The 19,943-nt window shown below is 54.4% G+C and overlaps 9 protein-coding genes across 9 annotated transcripts; 5 read left to right on the forward strand and 4 right to left on the reverse strand.

Annotated features, from left to right (window-relative positions):
* Positions 1-856: 856 nt before the first annotated feature.
* LTS14_004209 (uncharacterized protein) lies at positions 857-1,687 on the reverse strand (the record flags this gene model as incomplete). Its single annotated transcript, XM_064836911.1, has 2 exons — positions 857-1,424; positions 1,479-1,687. The coding sequence occupies 2 exons, from the start codon at positions 1,685-1,687 to the stop codon at positions 857-859; spliced, it is 777 nt and encodes a 258-aa protein (XP_064695544.1).
* A 1,450-nt stretch (positions 1,688-3,137) lies between these two features.
* On the forward strand, positions 3,138-4,508 carry LTS14_004210 (uncharacterized protein; the record flags this gene model as incomplete). The annotated part of the gene is made up of 1 exon (XM_064836912.1): positions 3,138-4,508. One exon carries the CDS (start codon positions 3,138-3,140, stop codon positions 4,506-4,508), a length of 1,371 nt encoding a protein of 456 aa, XP_064695545.1.
* Positions 4,509-4,783: 275 nt separating this feature from the next.
* On the reverse strand, positions 4,784-8,023 carry LTS14_004211 (uncharacterized protein; the record flags this gene model as incomplete). The annotated part of the gene is made up of 1 exon (XM_064836913.1): positions 4,784-8,023. The coding sequence occupies one exon, from the start codon at positions 8,021-8,023 to the stop codon at positions 4,784-4,786; it is 3,240 nt and encodes a 1,079-aa protein (XP_064695546.1).
* A 356-nt stretch (positions 8,024-8,379) lies between these two features.
* On the forward strand, positions 8,380-9,690 carry spp2 (DNA primase large subunit Spp2; the record flags this gene model as incomplete). The annotated part of the gene is made up of 1 exon (XM_064836914.1): positions 8,380-9,690. The coding sequence occupies one exon, from the start codon at positions 8,380-8,382 to the stop codon at positions 9,688-9,690; it is 1,311 nt and encodes a 436-aa protein (XP_064695547.1).
* A 454-nt stretch (positions 9,691-10,144) lies between these two features.
* LTS14_004213 (uncharacterized protein) lies at positions 10,145-13,024 on the reverse strand (the record flags this gene model as incomplete). Its single annotated transcript, XM_064836915.1, has 1 exon — positions 10,145-13,024. One exon carries the CDS (start codon positions 13,022-13,024, stop codon positions 10,145-10,147), a length of 2,880 nt encoding a protein of 959 aa, XP_064695548.1.
* A 711-nt stretch (positions 13,025-13,735) lies between these two features.
* Positions 13,736-14,984, forward strand: LTS14_004214 (uncharacterized protein; the record flags this gene model as incomplete). The annotated part of the gene is made up of 2 exons (XM_064836916.1): positions 13,736-14,660; positions 14,857-14,984. The coding sequence occupies 2 exons, from the start codon at positions 13,736-13,738 to the stop codon at positions 14,982-14,984; spliced, it is 1,053 nt and encodes a 350-aa protein (XP_064695549.1).
* A 317-nt stretch (positions 14,985-15,301) lies between these two features.
* txl1 (Thioredoxin-like protein 1) lies at positions 15,302-16,354 on the reverse strand (the record flags this gene model as incomplete). Its single annotated transcript, XM_064836917.1, has 2 exons — positions 15,302-15,437; positions 15,462-16,354. 2 exons carry the CDS (start codon positions 16,352-16,354, stop codon positions 15,302-15,304), a joined length of 1,029 nt encoding a protein of 342 aa, XP_064695550.1.
* Positions 16,355-17,048: 694 nt separating this feature from the next.
* On the forward strand, positions 17,049-17,617 carry LTS14_004216 (uncharacterized protein; the record flags this gene model as incomplete). The annotated part of the gene is made up of 3 exons (XM_064836918.1): positions 17,049-17,210; positions 17,286-17,433; positions 17,532-17,617. 3 exons carry the CDS (start codon positions 17,049-17,051, stop codon positions 17,615-17,617), a joined length of 396 nt encoding a protein of 131 aa, XP_064695551.1.
* A 602-nt stretch (positions 17,618-18,219) lies between these two features.
* On the forward strand, positions 18,220-19,773 carry LTS14_004217 (uncharacterized protein; the record flags this gene model as incomplete). The annotated part of the gene is made up of 2 exons (XM_064836919.1): positions 18,220-18,459; positions 18,547-19,773. The coding sequence occupies 2 exons, from the start codon at positions 18,220-18,222 to the stop codon at positions 19,771-19,773; spliced, it is 1,467 nt and encodes a 488-aa protein (XP_064695552.1).
* Positions 19,774-19,943: the final 170 nt, after the last annotated feature.

Genomic DNA, 19,943 nt, shown 5'->3' on the forward strand with positions numbered 1-19,943 from the left:
AATCTGGTGGCTGATCATCGTTGAGAAAGTCTTTCACGCCTCGTCGATATGCCGTTGCAACTTGCTTCTGGTGCCGTTCATCGCCGGGATCCGCTGCTGCATCGAGAACGATCATTATTAGGTTTCCGATGTCCTGACTGATTGTGACGGACTGAATCGCGTTCAGCTATGGTCTCTTCCATCTTGTCTCGCTTGAGCGTGCACTCACGTGCCAACCGATCTTGGAAGGCTTGCTTCAAGGGTCTTCTCGAGCCTATCGCTCCCACTGTCCTGTCTCAACACCATAGTGACTTTCACCCGCAAACTCAGCTGTACCCTCTTTTCCAGATGCACCTGCTTGGGCATGGATGGGCATAACCTTGGCTTGACGCGAGTCGGGCGCGACTCAGATGGGGAGAGCCAGAACATCATCACCGAGGCTGCTATACAAGGCAGTGTCTGCACGACCGTTACAGCTTATCAAACTCACCAGACCCTCTTGCAGAGGAGTGATTTGTCTTGACGGCTTCTACTCCACAATGTTCAGACCGGGCCATCAACACCGCGACTTTCACCTTCTTCAGTGGATAGCATCCGAGTCGCGATTCACGTCAAGCAGTCAGGATTATAACGTTCTGCTCATGCTCTGCATCCGCATGACGTACAGCATCACTTTGGAGACATGTTCCTACTACTGTTGCATCTCAACCTGCACGGAGTACTTGAGCCTCATATCGGATGGACGTGCGCTTAGCAGTTGAGACAGCCGACATGCGAGCAGAAAAGCCGATTCATAACACCTCAACAACTCATACTCTGCATATGCAGCAGCCTGTGACAGCTTCTAAGCCCTACTCATGCACGACTGCGTGCAGGTCTACATGTCCGTGTTTCCGTGCAATGGCTGGTCTGCCCAAAACACCAAGACTCTGGTCTCGATACTGCTCCTCGCCTCGCCATAGTCCTCCTTCAACTGGAACGAGCTATGAGGTGTGCATCTCGCCACATCTTCATGCGTGTCGAAAAGCTTGATAGCAATAAGGTCGTCTGGACCCATCAAGCTCTTGTAATAGAATTGCTGTCCTGGTGCATATTTGAGCGTGAAAAGCTCGTGAGTTACACCATTGGAGCGTGTGAAAGTCAGTGGCTGCAGCGTCTCCTCCGTGATCGTTGTTTTGTCCGCCAAGCAAAGTGCATCCCTCGTCACCTTCCCAATCGGACGCCAGATACTAAGTGCTCCCCATCTGGTCTGCCTCAGCTTCTCCCAGTCCTCGGGTATCTCGCCGGAGTTCCGTTCGCCATCAAAGCGTTGCAAGCCGCCTTTGTAGCTATAGTCGGCATGGATCATGATTGCTGGACTACCCTTGTCGATGGGAGGTGTCTGGCCACCCGTGTGTGTCATGCGCTTGACATGGCTGGATGCGTGGCCGCGCGTTGCCCCAGTGCTGCGAAAACAATGAGTCAGGTCTACAAATCTTCTGAGGACATCGTGAGCTTACATTCTTCTGGCGACTTCCTCGACGTCCTTGTAGTATTCCGCACGGATGGCTTCCTCATTGTCAAAGTCCTTGAAGGTCGTTGCAGACGAGTGGAGGGAGAAGCCCTGTTTGTCCAGGGTGAAGTCTTGCTCACGACCTCTGACATCGATGATCGTGGTCTTTCGCTGGTCCCACTTGATGCTTGGGTCAGTCGCGGTGTGGGCTTCCATTGAGTCGCAGCCACCCTCGCTTGCAGGGAGCCACCACCGCAGGACAGTCGATAGTCCCTCGGGCCGAGATTCTGTCGTTGTCGTAGTCGTCATCCCGGCACGCGTGAGCTGTCTTCGCAGTGATGTTTGATTTCGGGGATAGAGGAAATACTTGTTGTGGGTGACTTGATGGAGTATGTGCCATGGCCTTCCTGGACGTCGCCCTTATGTAGTCCAATGCCTGCCATGCCTCGGAAATTTATTGTGCTGTGCGAACATTCACAAGCCGTACTGGTGCTGACGCCGGCATCTTTCCGATGGCTGGTGGTTCGGAATGATACCGGTAGTTCAAGCGGCGTCCATCAGCAGGCGGAATCTCGTCTCCTCGAAGCGAATAGTCAAGCTAACTGTGTTTACACCGTACAATTATGATGAGTATCGAGTGGGAAAGCCACAGGTTTCGTGTGGTTCAGCAGTCGCACGCATGCATCTAATCAGCACGATTCTCCGCATTTAATCTCGTTCGTAGGCAATTGTTCCTTCGAGCATTGCTGACTCCTCCTTCACAGTTGTCGTCGAACAAGCAGTGCTCTCAATCTCTGCATCAGCCACTGGTTCTCGACTTAGGTTTCCGCCAGATGTTGCTCTCTCGCTGCTATGGAGGCCTTTAGAGAAACGAAAGATCGGACCCCAAGCTCGCCATCTTTTCGACAACCAACACGGAAACGGGCATTGGGCGGCATCAGGACACCTCGGAAATATGCTTTCGCCTGCAGCAGCTGCAGGCAACGAAAGTCTCGCTGTGACGGAGCCAAGCCATGCTGTAAGGCTTGTATTAAAGCTGGTGAAAGCTGCGTCTATGCTTCTCAGACTGCCGAGACGGAGCTCGCACAAGCCCATCAAAGAATTCGCGTGCTAGAGAGCCGGCTGTGTACATTGGAGAATAACGAACGGGCATCTCCGACTGATGCCATTGTAGCTGGCCTTGCAGGACGGCAAGCAGAGGGCTCTGGTGTAGGAACAACTTCCGTGGCAACGCTCATACCAGACGCGACATCCGTAGGCGATCCCTTCATTGACTCGACGGAAGCGTTTCATGGATCCACGTCAAGATTCCAAATAGCAGAAGAACTCCATGGCAGCGCTGGCAGATTGGAGAGTGATGCCGAGCTGAATAATAGACTTCGTCAGGAACACGGCCCTTTATTGCGACGTAACCACGATTTGGTCAATAGTGTTTGGCAGCCCTTGTTGGCGACCAAGAGCAGAAATGATCCGGGCATACCCACTGCCATCGCTTTTCGGTTGCTGGACTACTACTGGGCTTGGCAACACCCACTCCATAATTGCATTCACAAGCCAAGTAAGGCATGCACGGTTCTACAAGCGAAGACCATGCTGATTACGGTCAGGCTTTCTTATGGATTTTGCACTCGGTGGTCAATATTGTTCGCAGTTCTTGCTCTTTAGCATGTACGCCTTAGCAGCACGTCACGTATCCACGAACTGGCCCGATCACGATGAGATAGACAAAGGAGAGCCATATCTAGCACAAGCTAAGATATTGCTTCTTGCTGAGCTTAGCGAGAAGAAGCCAAGGATCACAACGATCCAGGGCTTGCTGACCTTGTCCGGGCGCCAGTGTGCAGTCGGTAACATATCAGAGGGCTGGACGTACGCCGGTATGGCCTTTCACATGCTCACAGATGCTGGTCTACATCTAAGCCTCCAGAAGCAGATGCTGGACGCAGAGCTCACAGCGGCAGAAGTAGAAGTCCGGCGACGAGTCTATATGGCTGCCTTCACCTGGGACAAGACCCTCAGCCTATGTCTTGGGAGGCCTCCCCTGATCTTGAACCTGCCCACAACATTGGCAGAGATTCTCGATGACTCGGAAGATCAACACATGTGGATTCCACCCAACTACCCGGCTTATCCTCCAATGCCCTCCTATGTTACCGTCTGCTTCCAGCATTTCTGCAGTCTGAGTGTCATCGTACCGTTAGTGTTCACCAATCTATCGTTGGCGAATCAGAATCTTCTACAATCTCATCATACAGAAATTTTGCAACGTCGACTTCACGATTGGTATGATCGCTTACCAGCGTTCCTCAAGCTTGGGAAGCTGAACTTACATATATGCCCACCGATACACATCTTGGGCTTGAATCTACTATACCACACTTTGCAGATTCTCACGACGCGATCTAGCATCGCCCGAAGTGGTGAGCCTGGTATACGGAGGATAGCGATGCGATCCTGTGTAGAGCAGGCGGAGATTATGCACAAGCTGTTCAATCTATGTGGAGCGACCTTCGAATGGTCGAATATGACATATCTGGTCACCTACTGCGTATACACTGCAGCTATGATTGATGTGAATGAGATGTCCTCACCTAGCGTGGCAGCCAGAGAGAGAGCGACCGTACGACTCGGAGTAGCTTTACGCTTGCTAGAAGGCGAAGTCAGACAGACACCCGGTGTCAGAAGCAGTATCGACATTATCAAGCGCCGTTTAGTGAGCAGTGTCAGTGCATCGGGTGCAGTCACCCCGGAGCGGCACGCTATGGAGATTGATGCCCAGACGACTGCCACATATGATGGCAACGCGATGGCACGAGTTCAGCCGATCCTGGGACTGGAGACACCAGTGTCGCGAATCGACCTCCCCTTGCCCAAAGATCAAGTGACACAGCCTGTTCCAAACACCGCTCAACCCGATGATCGCAATGAATTCGACCACTTTGCTGATTTATGGAGCATTGGCCTCGATGATCTCGAGGTAGGATTTCAGCCAGACTCATTCGCGTGGAACATGGACGAGGGTCTGCACACGGTCTGAGGTAGTTCCACGATTTTTGAGAATGGGAAAACTAATCCGTTATGCCCGAAAGGACAGAGTGGTCTTGGCTAAGCTTGGAGTAAGCTGGCACCTTTCACAACAAGCCACTATTGTTAGCTATCAAGACATGAGTGATATCTTCCCAACCAAAACGTGTCAGTCACAAAGTGAGAATGTGAAGATGAGAAGAATGACGAGTCCTTCACATTTGCATTCGGGACATATTTCTACACAACTTCATCACCGAAGCTCTGCGTGTATATTGTTCCGCCTCTTCACATCTCCCTCCCAATCCACCCCCACAGCCTCCCGAAATACTCCCTCCCCACCGGCTCAACAGCCCTCATACACCCCAACTCCTCCTTCGTCCTGCTCAAGTCAAAGCTAACCTTCATTGCCTGCACCTCCTTCGCCTCAACCCCAGTCCGCTCAAGATAAGCCTTCCGCCAGAAATCCAAAAGCTGCGAAGCTGGATGCGTCGAGCCCGCGTTAACAGCACTCTCCAACTTCTTCACCCATTCAGCAGGGGTCACGATGTCGAAGGTCTCTGTTTCCTTGAGCCAGGCTAGCATTTCTGACCAATTAGGTGTGGTATTTTCGTTCAGGATATGGTAGACCACTGCCTGCGACTCCTTCGTCTCCCTCACCATGATCCCCACACCCTCAATCAACGCCCTCGCAGCAGAATCAACAGGTAACCAGTCCAACTTCTCCTCCTCGCCTAGATCAGGTAGAGTACCCGTGATCTTCACCGCATTCAACATCATCGGCCACGCCTCCTTAGCGTTCCACACCCCATGCACAGAATCTCCCGCCAACTGCCCAACACGATAAATACATACCCGTCCTCTCATCCTCGTCCGCACGACAGCCCGTTGACAGATCTGCTCAGCGACCCATTTACTCTGCGAGTATCCCAGCTCAGTCGCTACGTCCGGCCGAGCTATGATGGTTTCGGGAACTGGATCGGAGTCGGTCCAGGCCATGGCGCTGGCGACCGAGGAGCAGAAACCGAATCTTGGTGGTGTCTTGTTTGGTGAGGATAGGGCGAGGTTTAAGAGGCTCGTGACGCCGCGGATGTTGTCGGGGACGAAGGAGCGGAGTCTCATTCGGAAGTTGACGGACCAGGCTATGTGCATTATTGTTGTCGCTTCGCGAGCAAGGGTCCTGTATGTCTGATCGTCGAGACCGAGCTTGGGGTCACCGAGGCGGGCGCGGAGGATAGTGATTTTGTTGTCGTGGTCGAGCGGTCGTAGTTTGCGTGCAATAAGAGCCTTGTTGACTCGTTCCGAGGCGGCATGCTCATCCACTCCGCGTACGAGACAGTATATCCTGCTCACTGAGTCTTTCTGTCGATATTGATCTAAGACATGTGCTCCTAGCGCCCCCGTAGCACCTGTCAAGACTACCACATCGCCATGTGGTCTCCTCCACTCGCCATTCATGACGACCGCATCGTCCTTCTCTCCCGGTTGAATGAACCTCCCAGCCTCATCCCGAACCAGCTGCTTCATCAATTCACGATCCTGCTCAATGGAAGACATACTCGACTCCGCGTCGCCACGCCTTCTCGCCCGGATGTATCCCGCCAGCCTCTCGACATTGCCACAATCTTCCACCACATTAATAGGCAGGGCCTTGGCATCGGGCGGTAACAATCGTCTTAGCTTCCCGCGTATTTGCATCCCAGCAACAGAGTCGATGCCATAGCTGAATAGATCCGTATCATCTTTTAGATCCTTACCTTTCCGCTTCACGCCTGTGATAATGGTTCTGAGGACTTCCGGGAGTCTGTCGTCAGGAACATCGCCGAGATCATTGCCGTCGTCTGCTTGCACATATGCAGTTTCGATGTTCTCGGCAAAGCGCTTCTCGACTGCTCCTCTCAGCAGTGTACCTTTACTGCTTTTCTCCAGTGGCTGCTGGAGTACAGGCATAGGCACGAGCATAGCTACTGGTATTCGTGCATGGTCCTGGCTCCCATTATTCAGCTTCTCCACCTCCGACTTCAGCTGATCCAGTAATCTCCCATCGTCAAGATCTTTAGCTTTCTCGCTTCTGAAGAGTAGCGCACCAGGGTAAGGCCGTCCAGTCCCGAAAATAAGCACATCTTCCAGCAACTCAGAAGTCGCCAGAGAAGCCTCTAGAGGTGCCGGATCAAACTTCTTACCCGTAACGAGCGTTAGCTGACTATCTGCTCTGCTGTGATACCGCCACGCATTCAGAATAGTCGGGTGTGCGGCGAAAAGATCAGACGTAGCGAGCGATCCATCCTCCCGATTCCGCTTCGCCATGTGTGGCCAGCTAGGCAGCACCACAAGCTCTGATAATGCCTGATCATCATCCGCCGCTTGCGATTCGAATTTTAGATACTTCTCTGCTCCGGAAGCTACTCGTAAGTACTGCCACTCGTTATCTTTCTCGTACTCGCGGTGTGAGGAAAGCAAAAACCCGCACTCTGCGCTTCCAAAGCGCGATATCAGATTTACACCTTCGTTGACTAGCCTATCGCCGACCTCAGGAGGTAGTGCTGCTCCACCGACACCAACGATGTCCATGGACTGCAGATACCGAAGCCCTCGATTGTCGCCTTCCATCATCTGCAGCACATATGGTACAGACGAGAAGTACTTTACAGGAGCCACCTGACTTTCTAAATGTACACTTGCGGCTAGGTCGAGACACTTCACGATATTGAATGCGGTTATGGGTACTTTCTTCCCCGGAAAAAGCCAGATCGGTGCCCGGCTCGTCCAGGCACGGAAGAGATCTGCTATCCCGCCATGATATAGTGGCGTGGTTGTGAATGTCGCGGCTTCACGGCCATCGTGAAATGACGGAAGGACTCCGCAGCCTGCTCGATGTGTTTGTGGTATTGGTTTGGGCATACCGGAGGAAGTGCCGGAGGTATGGTGGAGATATGCGACGTCCTCCTCACTCGCCGCTTGCCGCGCGGGGAGATCTTCTACGCCGATTTTCTCGAGCGACTCCAGTTGTGTGATGCTTGAAAATGGCAAGCTTGCGACTTGTAATGATCCCTTCGCCACAGTGGACGACTCCTGCGCTAGGTCTTTGTACACGTCATCGTAGAATAAGAGTGAGACCTCGCAAGTCTGGCATAAGTTCGCTATAGCTATTGGCTGGCATTGCGGAGCTATGAGCAAAACGGCATGTCCCAGCCGTATCAGAGCTAGCCATGTGAAGAGGAAATCTGGTGTGCTTGGACACAAGAGGCCGACCGTTTGACTTTTCAAGAGTTTCGTGCCATGTTGTTTGCTGTTCTGGAGAAGAGCACTGGCTACTCGTTCGGAGCCTCGAGCAATATCGCCAAAGGTGAAGAGTAAGTTCGTCCAGGGGTCGCCTGGTCGATTGCCAGGTTGTGGGAAACCGACAGCTGGAAGGTCGCCATGGTCTTTGGCTAAGTAGTCTACGAGCCCAGTGATCGTCTTGTGGTCTTGTTGTATTCCAAGAGCAGCAGCTTGGCCTAGAGTGCAGGTGAAGTAATTGGGCTCCATGCTTGTTCACGAGGTAGTGACTGGCTGGATCCATCCAAAGAAGGAGGTTGGTGGAGCAGTTTCAAGAAGATTACGAGTACTGTCCTATACAATGGTACTTTCTTTTGCTAGCGCCTACTGCGTGCCTACCTTGTGTGGAGCTTTACTACTGTATCGAGCAGTAGCTCTCTATGCTGTCGTCATCTCGCCAATTGATACTTTCGTTCTTCGGGAATATGGAGTATCTTTCATCCGACATCACGAGTCATGATAAGTCACCAAGTTCCAAGCACGAGTCAGTTTCGCATAATGTTCGCCCACTTTTTGGTTCCTCTCCCTTCCTTGATTCCTACGCTACCTGCGAGGTTCACACAAGAATGTCGGGCAAGATCTCACTGGCACTCGGCGGGTCCAAGAAGCCTAACGGCAAACCAGCGCCCACAAACGGTGTCAAGCGATCACACGCCGCACTGCACGAGGACGATGACAACCAGCTCGACCATGGAAGGGAACAGACAGTGTCGCACTTCGACAGATCCGCCGGCGGGGCGATCGATGAGCGGGCGAGGCCGGCAGAGAAAGGTCCTTTAGTGATTGCACCACAAGCCAACCGGGATTGGAGGGATGCGAGTAAGAGGAAACGACGACGGAATGGCTTGCCTGTGGAAGCGCGGAACGGTGGGCAGAGTGTAGAGGATGCTGCGATGCGAGAGAAGGAGCTCGAGGCACTGAAACCGGGGTTCGGTCTGAACGTCACGAAACGAGAGACGAGCGATGGGGCAAGCACGACCGAAGACCACGATGTGCCAGCAGAAGGAGCAGCGACCACACAACAGCAGCCTACAGAGCCAGACGCAGAAGCTCCAGCCAAGCAAAAGACAGACGACGAGCTAGCCCTAGACGCACTATTGGGCAACACCACCAAATCCGAACTCGTCCTCCCTGCCGTCTCAGAAGAACAAGCCTACAACTCCTCCATCCAATCCGCGCCCTCTGGCCCAACCCTCTCCGACTACGACCGCGTGCCTGTCGAAGAATTCGGTGCCGGCTTACTCCGAGGTATGGGCTGGGTAGAAGGACAGGGCATTGGGTCACAAAAAGGCCGAAAGCTGGAGAAGGCCAAGGTCCCTGCCCGACGACCTGCGCTGCTGGGAATCGGGGCGAAAGAGGAAGCGGCGGTGGCGCAGGAGATGGGTGTGTGGGGAAAAGCGGCGGCGAAGAAGGGAGGAGAGGTCAAGGTGTATAATCCTGTTTTGCTGAGGGATAAGAGGACGGGAGAGATGTTTACGGAGGAGGAGGCGCAGAAAAGGAAGGAGGGGGAGGAGAGGAAGGGGTTTAAGGAGGAATTTGAGAGAAGGGAAAGGGAGAGGGAAAGGGAGAGGGAGAGGGAGAAGAAGGGGCGGAGGAGGGGTGAGGAGGATGACAGGGAGAGGGGCCAGGAGAGGAGACGGCGGGAGAAGGAAGATCCTGATTCTAGGGATCGTCGTGGAGATAAAGATCGGGATCGCAACCGTGACGGAGATAGGAGGCGGCGAGAGGATAGCGAAGACGACTATCAACGACGGAAAGAGAAAGAGCGGAGACGACGGGATCGTTATCGAGACGATGATCGGAGTCGTGAACGATCCCGGCGGCATGATAGCGATCGTGATCGGGATAGGGACTCGCATCGCCACCGCGAACGATAGGAGACAGTAGGACCTCATGCTCCACACCATGATACTAAACTCCTCCAATTCTCGCAGAACAGAGCAGAGCAGAGCAGAGCAGAGCAGAGCAGAGCAGAAAACCCACGTCCGCATTGCATCGCTCGCCCCTTTCACGCCACGTCACGCCACGATAAAAATGAAAACAGCAGGAAACTAGCAGCAGCGCCAATATCATCCCATGTGTTTCTTTGGCCAGCCGTCAAACAGTGAATTCTCTCATGGCATACAATGTCCCACATTCCGTCATGCCTACCGTCCCCCATGAAGCCATTCTCGCACAATGATTTTGAAAAGGATCAAGCAATTCTTCGCCACAGCAACGCCAACGCTCAATGCTACATTACGCTCGCTAGCCCTATAAATGCTTCCGTGGAATGTTCATCACCGTCATCCGATCCTTCGTTGATTCATAAAAGCAACTCTTTCACCAAACTCAATACTTCGACCTCCTCCCCCCACCACCCATCCCCCTCCTCACCGCTTCCGCTCTCTCCTCCTCAAAAACACTCTCCCCCTCATCCTCCTCCACCACAGGCGCCGGCGTCCGATTCTCCCTCCCCTGCCGTCTCCTATGCCGCCTGTTAACCGAAATCTGACTCGCACTATCATCCGGGGCCAAGGACGCCGTATCCCCCAACCCATCATCGTCCTCGTCTTCAAAATCCGTGATCCCGCTCGCCGGGGTATCCAGTCGCACGAAGGCCGCGTCCGCACCTGAGCCCCGGCGGAGTTGGGCGGAGAGGGAGAGGCCGGCGGAGCGCTCGCGGAGGAGTTGCCGGACGAGTTCGGCCCGCGAATGGAGGACTTCGAAGGCGTCTTCGAAGCGTTCCATGTCATTGAAGAGGTTACGTTCGACTTCGGCGAGGACGGCGATTTCCGTGTCTTCGTCCATTTGGACTGGGGCGGGGGTGCCTACGTTCGCTGCTAGACCTAGAGCCGGGGTGGGGTTGCGGGAGGGGAACATGGATGTTTGTTGTCCATGGAGTGGCGGGGTGGTGTCGGAGGGGGACATGGCGTTGCGGAGTGGGCTGAAGGGGGTATTGCCTCGAGGTTGGGGTGGTCCGGCGCCGGACATGCCGCTGAAGGGCGTCATGTTGCGGGAAAAGGGGCTGCCCGCCATACCGCGCGAAGGTGCGCGGGAACCGGTGGGGGAGGCGTATTGGGAGGCGGAGGCGGGGAAGGGCGCTTCGGCGCCGGACCAGAGGAAGCCGTCGAAGCGGCCGGACACGAGGATGTCCCATTCGGCTTCGTTGACTTCGGCGAGGGTGGCGAGCATGCCGTGCAGGGGGGCGTTGTTGAGGAGGTACATTGCGCTTTCGCAGTCGCGGGGGCTTCGGTCGAGACGGTAGAGGCGTTGGAGGGCTTTTCGGGCTCGTTGAAGGGCGGTTGAGGCCGTGGCTGGTCGTTCGGCGGGGGTGGGGGCGCGAGAGGAGTGGACGGTGCTTTGGCCGTGCATGAGGGCGATGAAGAAGTTTCGTTGCTCCATGTCCAGCTTCGTCATCATGGCGAACATGAGTGTGTCTTCGTCGGCTTCTTCAGGAGGGCTGGACGGAAAGTCTGGTTGCATAGACAGCCAGCTTTGCACCGCACGCTTCGTCTTCTGGTTTTGTCGTATGTAGTGGTCCTTGTATTCTTCCGGCACATCGATGTCGAGCTTCTGCATGGGTGCTTGTGTGACTCCAGATATGCCAAGTCCACCGTCATCAGGTTTAATGCTGAACGGTGGCCACTGTGGTAGCTCTCGTCGCCCGGACACAATCTCCAGAATTTCTCCCCAGCTGATGCCCGAATCCTCCTCATCGGAGAGCGCAGGCTGTGGGGTAGTCTTGCACATAACACAATCGCACCTTACTGAGGAAATGTCACGAGCAAACACCTGTGACAACTTGTCGAGGAGTCTTCTCGCCACAGACTTGTATCCGGTAGCTACAGCAAGCGAACCACTCGTCCGCAATACTTGTAGATAGTCGTCCAGTCGTTTGTGAATTGACGAGAAGATCCTGGAGTACTCCTCGAGCGGGGCTTGCTGTAAAATAGCAGGAGACTGATACATGCTGTACTGCTGTATCGACGGTGCCATCTGTACCAATCTCCTTGGCACCATAGTTGGGAGACCGCCGTGCTTCAGTAGATAGTCAACTCGAGGTGGCTCTTTCGATGATGCTACTGGCGGTGGCGGAGGCGGAGGTGGTGGCATGGGTGGGACCGCAGTAATCGGTGTCATGCCAAACGACTGCGGCGTTGACAGGTTCGCGGCACTAACATCGATGATCTTCGGCTTCTTGGGTAAAACATTCCGCACCTCATGCACATGCTCGTGCGGCTGTGGTAGGTCGTCAAACACGGGCACTATCCGTGGCGGCCTCTGAGCATGTGCTTTCCGCTCGGGAGGCAATGTGGTAGCACCCGAGTCGACGGTCGATTCCGACCGGCCCGTGTCTTCGGTATTCTGCGTGTTCTGCGTCAAGATGGATTGAGGCTGGGAGGCAGTCGAGACGGTCCTCCGGAAGCCACTACTAGGCGTCGTCCTTCTCTCATCCTCGGGGAAAGCACCAGGCATGCTCGATAGCTCCGACTGGCCAAAGACTGCCTCGCGCCGTAGACCTCCGCCCGACTTTAAATTCTTGACATTCTTGACCGCTGTTCGAGGTGTACCTTCCGTGCTTCGCCTCCCCTCACTCATGTTCGCTCTTGCCTCATCCGCCGCCCGTCGGATGCTGCTAGCACTGTCTGACCGGCGGATATCAGGGTTATCCGCGGTAAGTGGTGGGCTTGGCGGTGGATTCACGGGTGGCTTGGCAGGTGTAGAGTTCCTTCTCTTTTCGCCATTGACATCTGTCGTGGCAGGTGTGATGGGCTTCGACCGCACATCCTCCAGACTGTGCACCGCCTCTCTGCTGTGTGCTTTGCTGAAGGTAGGATATGAAGTCTGTGAGCGGATGCCCGACGCCGAACTGCTGCTGGTCGTACGCCGCTCCATCTCTGGCAGCACCACTTCCACCCTCTTCTTCGTCGCCGTTCCGCGCTCGGAAGCAGTACTCCTATCCTTCTCCCGCTCCCGGCTCGTCGATCGCTTCCGATATGCCTTGCCAGACGAGCTGATCTTGTGCGAGCTGCCGCGGTGCTGTTGCTTGTCCCGCGAGCTCGTCGAATCTTTGTCAGCCTCTCCTCGCTCGCGTTGTTCACTGCCCTCCTTGCGACGACGCCTCCGGGGCTCGTCGTCGCCGCGGAGTTTAGTGGACATAATACTGTCACTGCGGCATGTGTTCGGGTGGTCGAATGCTCGAGGGTTTGGGTAGTCCCACTGCGGCATCGCGAGACAAGCGAAAGCGTGATGGGCGCAACGTTGGAGGCGGTGATTGGCTGTGGGGGGGTGAATCCAACGAACATGTGGCGCTTACATCCCGCGCGACCGACACACTTCAACACTGTGCCGCACGATGATCGCTATCAATATTAACATCTTAGGCCAAGAGGGTGTTATGAATCAAGGTGAATGTCAAGATGGTACGGCAGGAGTGATGTGAGGTTGCTAAGAGCGAGCTTCGGAATGAGGTTGTGACACAGCCACAGCCACAGCCGGGCTATGAGGCGGCCACCATCCAGCATCATCGCAGCCTTGCCACGACACACCCAAGGACAAAAAGGTCAAATCTGCTCAGTCTTTCCTGCATGGCCTTGCCCTAGACACTAGCCACTCGTCTGCGTGGCTGACGTGGAGAGCGGAGTGCAACCAGGAGTAGTAGTCTACCTTCTCATTCCCATTGCCATCCGCGAGGACCAGGACCAGCACATCAGCTTGGAGCTCCCCAGCCACTGTCCATGAGGATGAGACAGCTGCTTCCATTTGGCGAGACTGTCAATGGATGTGAAACTATATAACCCAAGCATACGCCATCGTGAGCTGCAATGGAAATATCAGAGAAACGCGTCCTTGCTTGAGCATCCCGGAATGTGCCTACCAGGCTAAGTACATCTCTTCTTTCCTGGAAATCCCGTAACTTCATATCAAACCATTTCCACAATGCCAACCAACCCCCGCCTCATCGCCCTCTGCATCGCCGCCTTCCTCCTCTCTGCCTCCCTAACCTACACCATCCGCAAAACCAACCACCACCACACCAACCCCTGGTTCCCGTCCACCCATTCCCTCAAACCCGGACAACACAGCCTCCTCCCACCAACGATAGCCTACGCAACCTTCCTCCCCGCCACCGGGAACGAGAACGAAGGCGATCCGCGACCACTCCAGGACGACGGCCCCTTCACCAGCGCCCGCATCTTAGCCTACCAACTCCTGCACTCCCAAACCGTAGGCACCAACAATAGCATCCCCTTCCTTATCCTCTGCACCCGGAACCTCTTGAAAGCGAAATGGGAAAGATTAAAGAAGGACGGCGCCACAGTCATCTTGGTAGAAGATCTTGCTCCTACCCACGAATACGAGGAGCGAAAGAATATCCTAGCCCGTCTGCGGATATTTCAGTTGACGCAGTATTCTAAGATCTTGTATCTGGACCCTAGTACGCTGGTGACGCGGAATCTGGACAAGATCTTCTATGATGAGGCGACTCTCACGGCCTCCACGGCCACCCTCCCACCGAAAGACGCATCAACCCAAGAACAAACTCCCGATGCCGCGACGGCGTCACTACCCCGCACCTACATGTTCGCCTCCCACGCCTCGACCCAATCTTACGCGCACCCTTACCCACCCAACTACGCCGACGAGCACGACTCCATCCCTGCTTTCCATATCCTCGCTCCGGGGAAAGTGGTCTTCGAGTACTACCTCAGCTTGCTGAAAGATCAGAAGACTGCGTGGTCGCGAGCGAAAGATCCAGCGGAGGAAGTGCTAAAGCACGCGCATAGACGTGCGGGAGCCATGCCGTGGCGACCGGTGTGGTATGGATGGAATATCGACTGGCCGGGGGAGGGGGATTGGCGAGGTGAGTTTGCCGTTGTTTTCATCGCATTCAATCCATCTATTCGATTTCGGGTTTCCCTTTGATCGGGGTTTTCCGTCCGTGTATCCTTCTTCTATTATGTCATGGCATGTCTTGTCACGGTGAGGACTGAGATCTGCGTTCTGCAAGGACAAGGAGAGAAGGATATTGGGCTCTTTGCTCTTGTTGACGTTTCCAGGCGGCGCGCACAGCTTCACTGCGGAATTCTGGGACGGCGGTGATCCGAGTCTGGATGCGGTTTTGAAGGGGATTTGGAGGGAGCAGAGGGCGGAGATGGAGGGGTTTTATCGGGGTAGGGATGGGTGAATGGGTGAGTGGGCATGGACAGTAGGGGATGATTATACCGGGGGTGGACCAGGGCATGGACAGTGGAGCGTGGTGTGATCGGTTGTTTTGAGTAGGCTGCATAAGATGATGCATGGACATGGGAATGTTTCCCTGGGTCTGCTTGGGTGGTTGGGTACGTTATGGCGTTCCTCTGGCTCTATCATCGTGGTCACATCTCCGTGGCCATGTCTTGCTCCATGCTCCGCAAGTCTCATGGACGCCGCATGCAATGCAAGGCAATACACTTTCCCATACCGCCACCATACCTTTTGACGACTCCATCTCTCACAACCCAATCAATGGTCCTCCCCGACCTTCTCCAACTTCCCCATCGCCCTCTTCTCCCCCGTCTCCCCCCACAACCGCACCCGATCAATCCGCACCTTCTCTCCCTCATCGCTCTCCCCATCCACCACAAATACCACCAGCGAACTAATATTCTGGAATTTCACGTACCGGAGTTCGACTTTCGCTGTCCCGGTTTTGTCATCCCAGTCTGAGGGCGAAAGGGTGATGGTCTGTGTGCAAGGGATATCGTCCGCTTCGTCGAAGCCGAGGGTGGTACTGCGGTTTGTGTAGAGTTTAATAGTTTTGGGTCGGGAGGGCTCTTCGTCGTCTGCGGGTGGGAGGGAGGTGAGGTGGAGACTGTGAAGTTTTACCGTAGATTGGAAGGGGATGAAGAGCATGAGTTGCTCGTCTGTGTCGCTCTCCAGCCAGTCTGCTTTCTTGCCTCCTTCGCCCTCACCTTTCTCTTTCGACTTGCCGGCTCCAGCTCCAGCGTGTAGTGATGAGGGTTTACCACCGTCGAACAGGATCCTCTTATCCCCCTTCTTATCATCCACGTTCAGGAAATCCAGCCCGAGGAGATCCACCGCATCCGTGATATCCACATACCCCCTCGGCCCTTGCGCACCCATCCACATCCCCCCCGCACTCCCACTCCCACTAGCACCTGCTGAATCCCCACTCTCATCCGCCCTCCCCGCCTCCTGCGCCAACTGTTTCACCGCCTCATTCAACCCCCTCGGATCCGCCCCCTTGATCCTCTTAATCTCCCTCCCCGCCTTGAAAATCATAAAAGTCGGTAAGGCGGAAACATTATACGAGGACGCGATTTCCTTTTGCTCGTCCGTGTTGACTTTTACGAAAGTTATTACGCCTGGTCGGGAGAGTTGGGAGGAGAGTTGTTCGTAGACGGGGCTGATGGCTTTGCAGGGGCCGCACCAGGGGGCCCAGAAGTCGACGACGACGAGGCGGGAGGAGGAGAGGGTGGTGGTGAAGTGGTGGGCGGAGGTTATCGGGATGGTTTTGGAATTGCTTGGCGTCGAGGTGGTTGATGAGGAGGCCATGGTGACGGTGGTGTTTCGTCAGCGGGAAGTGGTAGTTTGTTTTGGTGGGGACGAGACGTTGTTGTTGTTGTTGTTGGTTCGTGTCAGAACTTCGTGGTTGTGGCGTTAAGTGAGTGGCATGTGGGGGCGAATGTTTCACTTTCACATGCCACCTGCGTCAAAGTCGAAACGCGGGGTGGAGAGAGGAAGGCACAGCCGCAAAACCCGGCGTTCAACAGTCCGCAGCGTCAACAAAAAGGTGTACATCGTGTATCCTCACAAGGACTTGCCGTTCGGTTTGACTGCTACACGGCACCTCAAGCGAAGAGGGTGATGTTAGTCAATGAGAGTCTTCGCAGAGTCGTCACGTAGCGCTGTTCTGCATCATATCCAACCAACGCGAGCGTCATGACACTCATCATGGTCTGAACTCTGGCAGAAGGTCACCGACCTACTCTTTGGTGTCTTGTGCGCGAAAGCTTGACATCTATGACAGTCTCGCCACCATGTGAAGTGATGGAGGGCTACGACAGAAGACCACCTCAGAGGATACCCGAAGCTATATCAAGCTCTGCCTCCTCCTGGATGAGCTTACCCGACTCTTATCAAGCAAGCTATATCAACGACAGAGCGTCGACCACAGGACCATGGCCAAATACCTCATCAAACACAGTCCACGCCTATAAAGCTGTCCAGAGCACACGACGGCTCAAAAATGACTATACCAGAACAAAAGCGCTACCTCAAAATCTCCTTCTTCCTCAAAAAGCAACCACACCTCAGCGACGAGCAGTTCCATCAACACTGGAAAGGCCCACATGCCGACATTGCCCTGCGGAACAAGACCTTCGTGGCCAAGACGCGCAAGTACAATCAAGTAAGAAGATGACGAACAAAAAGCTCGTAATTCACCACCACAAACTCGTGTGCTAATGTGGCGTGAACGTAAAAGGTCCATATCACCCCTACTCTGAAGCAGCAAGCAGCCACCTTTGGGGCTCCAGTCACTGACTATGATGGGATCGCGGAAGTCTGGGTCGATAGTATGGAGGATTGGATGGAGGTGGCTTCCGATCCGGAGTTTGCTAAGGATGTTGGTGGTGAGTCGCCGTGATTCGACTACTTCTACTTCAACTTTCCCTCCATGCTTTCCATCTCGATAAGCTGAGTAGTCTGCTGATTGGACTGCCCTTTTCAGCCGACGAGGCTCTCTTCATTCTTGCTCCTATCCAGGTGCAGCTGAGCTATGATTATTTGGTTATCCCTGAGAAGGCTAGGTTGTAGATAGGCTCACTTGCCCATGGCCGAGCCAAAAGGCATCTACGTTCGAATCTGCTTCCATGTCCACAGTCGTTCGACGGACTTGCCTCGACACAGCCGTATGAGCGAAGTATGGCTCATGTGTATAAATACTGTATGTACTGTAAGCAGCACGTTCGGGCGTGTAGGAACACTTGAACACTTTCGGTTTCACGTGCCTCGAAACTCAAAATGCGGGGCGGCAAGGGAAGGCACAGCAAGGCGACTGCCTGCAATCAACAGAAGCATCTCGAAGCAGCACTCTTTCATATCCATGACTAATCTCTCATCACAACCACCATATCCACATCACCAGCCAGTCAATCGATTGATTAACCATTCATGTACACATGTCCGACCTCCACGGCCTCCAGCTAACTAAGAGCGAACGCATCATCGTCGTCGCCCTATCCTACGTCTTTTGTGCGCCACTCTTCTGGGCTAACGGCAAGAAGCTGGTTCGATATCTGAGTCAATTATCAGCGGAAGCGAGGAGACAGATACAGGAGGAAGAAGAGGAAGGTGGGAGGAGGGACGGGCGAAGAGAGCGGCAGCAAGCAGCTTAGGCTGGCAGTATCTGAGGCGATATGTCCAACGTAATCGTCGTCGACTCGACATTAAAGAGGACGCAGATTAAGGTCACGCCGGGGAGATATCTGAGGGAGGTGTTGGAGGAGGCGTGCAAGAGTCGACGGCTGAATCCGGAGAATTATACTCTCAAGACTGCCAATGATAAGCCTGTGGATCTGTCACAACCCTTTCGCTTATCCGGGCTTACGGCAGGCGCGAAATTACAGCTTACACAAGCCAGTCGGAGTCCCGGCGTCGTGAGTGTAGCATTACAATTACCAGAAAGTGAAGGTGGAGGCGCGAGGCTATCAGACAAATTCCCGAGCACGACAACATTATGGCAGCTGCTACGGAAATTCGAGGAGGGCGTCGCTGGATCTGGACAGAAGCTGAATCTCACACAAAGGGCTGCGCCGAGTAATAGCTCCAGTGGAGCTGGCAGACTACTGTACGAGCAGCCTTGTCTGAATCTTATGGGGAGGAGTGTAGAAGGCTTTGCGGATTTGCAGAAGACGCTGGGGCAGTTGGGATTCAATGGTGGGACTGTGCTTGTTCGGCTGGCTTTTAAAAGTAGTGGGCAGCCCCTTGAGGAAGCTATGACAGAGATCAGTAGGCATTTTGCTGCGGTTGGTGGCGCGAGTGAGGGAAGCGGGGCTGCTTTGGCGAACGCTGGCGATAGCAAGGCGAATACCAACAGCAGTGCTGTAAGCGATGAGACTATGGCCGAAGGTCCCACAGAAACGCAGAGAGTTTCCGTACGAACGCCAGGGGATGATATACCCAACACCATGGACGGCACATCAGATTCAGTACCCGAAGATACCACTTCAACATCAACGTCACAACCTCAGCCCTCACAAACCGGAGAATCATCAAGTACGACGAACGGCATCTCAGTCTACCGACCACCCTCAAACAGCACACCTGCCGCTGCCCTGGCACCGGACGACCCATCTGTGTTCGAACCAAGCATAGACCAAGCCAAAGCTCTACAAGCCTCCCTACAGACTCGTGGCACGAACACACGACTAAAATCAGACAAAGAATTGGCCGAAGAGGAAAGCGCCAGGCAACAGCAACTAGCCACCGTGCGGAGTGTGATTGTGCGAGTGCAATACCCCGATCAGCATCAGATCGAGCTGACTGTCTCCGCCTCTGAAACAGCGGAAGGATTATACACCCGAATCCAAGAGACGCTGCAAGCACCCGACGAACCCTTTGACCTACGCTTCACAGGCGCCAAAGGCCAACAAGAAAACCTCCCCACCTCGCCCTCAAAACGTCTAGTCCAAGATCTAGGCTTCCGCGGCCGCGTCCTGGTGCGTCTCGCACCTAATGCAAGATCCTCGGCGAAATCAAAGCAGAATCTCGTCCTCAAGCCGGAGCTCATGGCGGGAGCGAAGGAGTTGAAGGTCGAGCTTGCGTCGCAGCAGGCGCAGGGTCAGGCGGCGCATAAGGAGGCTATGGGTAAGCAGGATGATGGGAAGAAAGACGTTGGGAAGGGCAAGGGGAAGGCAGCGGGCGATGTTGAGGCGAAGATGAAGAAGTTTTTGGGGTTTGGGAAGAAGTGATTATTGCGTCGCTTGCCACCAACGTGGATCCCTTGCATTCTTGAGATCACATTCTCGGCTCACATTCTGTGGTAGCGAAAATTTGTAGGGCCGAGCTTAGGCGTAGTCCCTCACTCACGATAGACGATTATATACGGAACAGCGACAGAGTCGTGCCAGCTTTCCATGGC

The sequence above is a fragment of the Recurvomyces mirabilis genome, assembly GCF_035927965.1.
Source record: "Recurvomyces mirabilis strain CCFEE 5264 chromosome Unknown scaffold_9, whole genome shotgun sequence".
NCBI lineage: Eukaryota > Fungi > Ascomycota > Dothideomycetes > Mycosphaerellales > Teratosphaeriaceae > Recurvomyces > Recurvomyces mirabilis.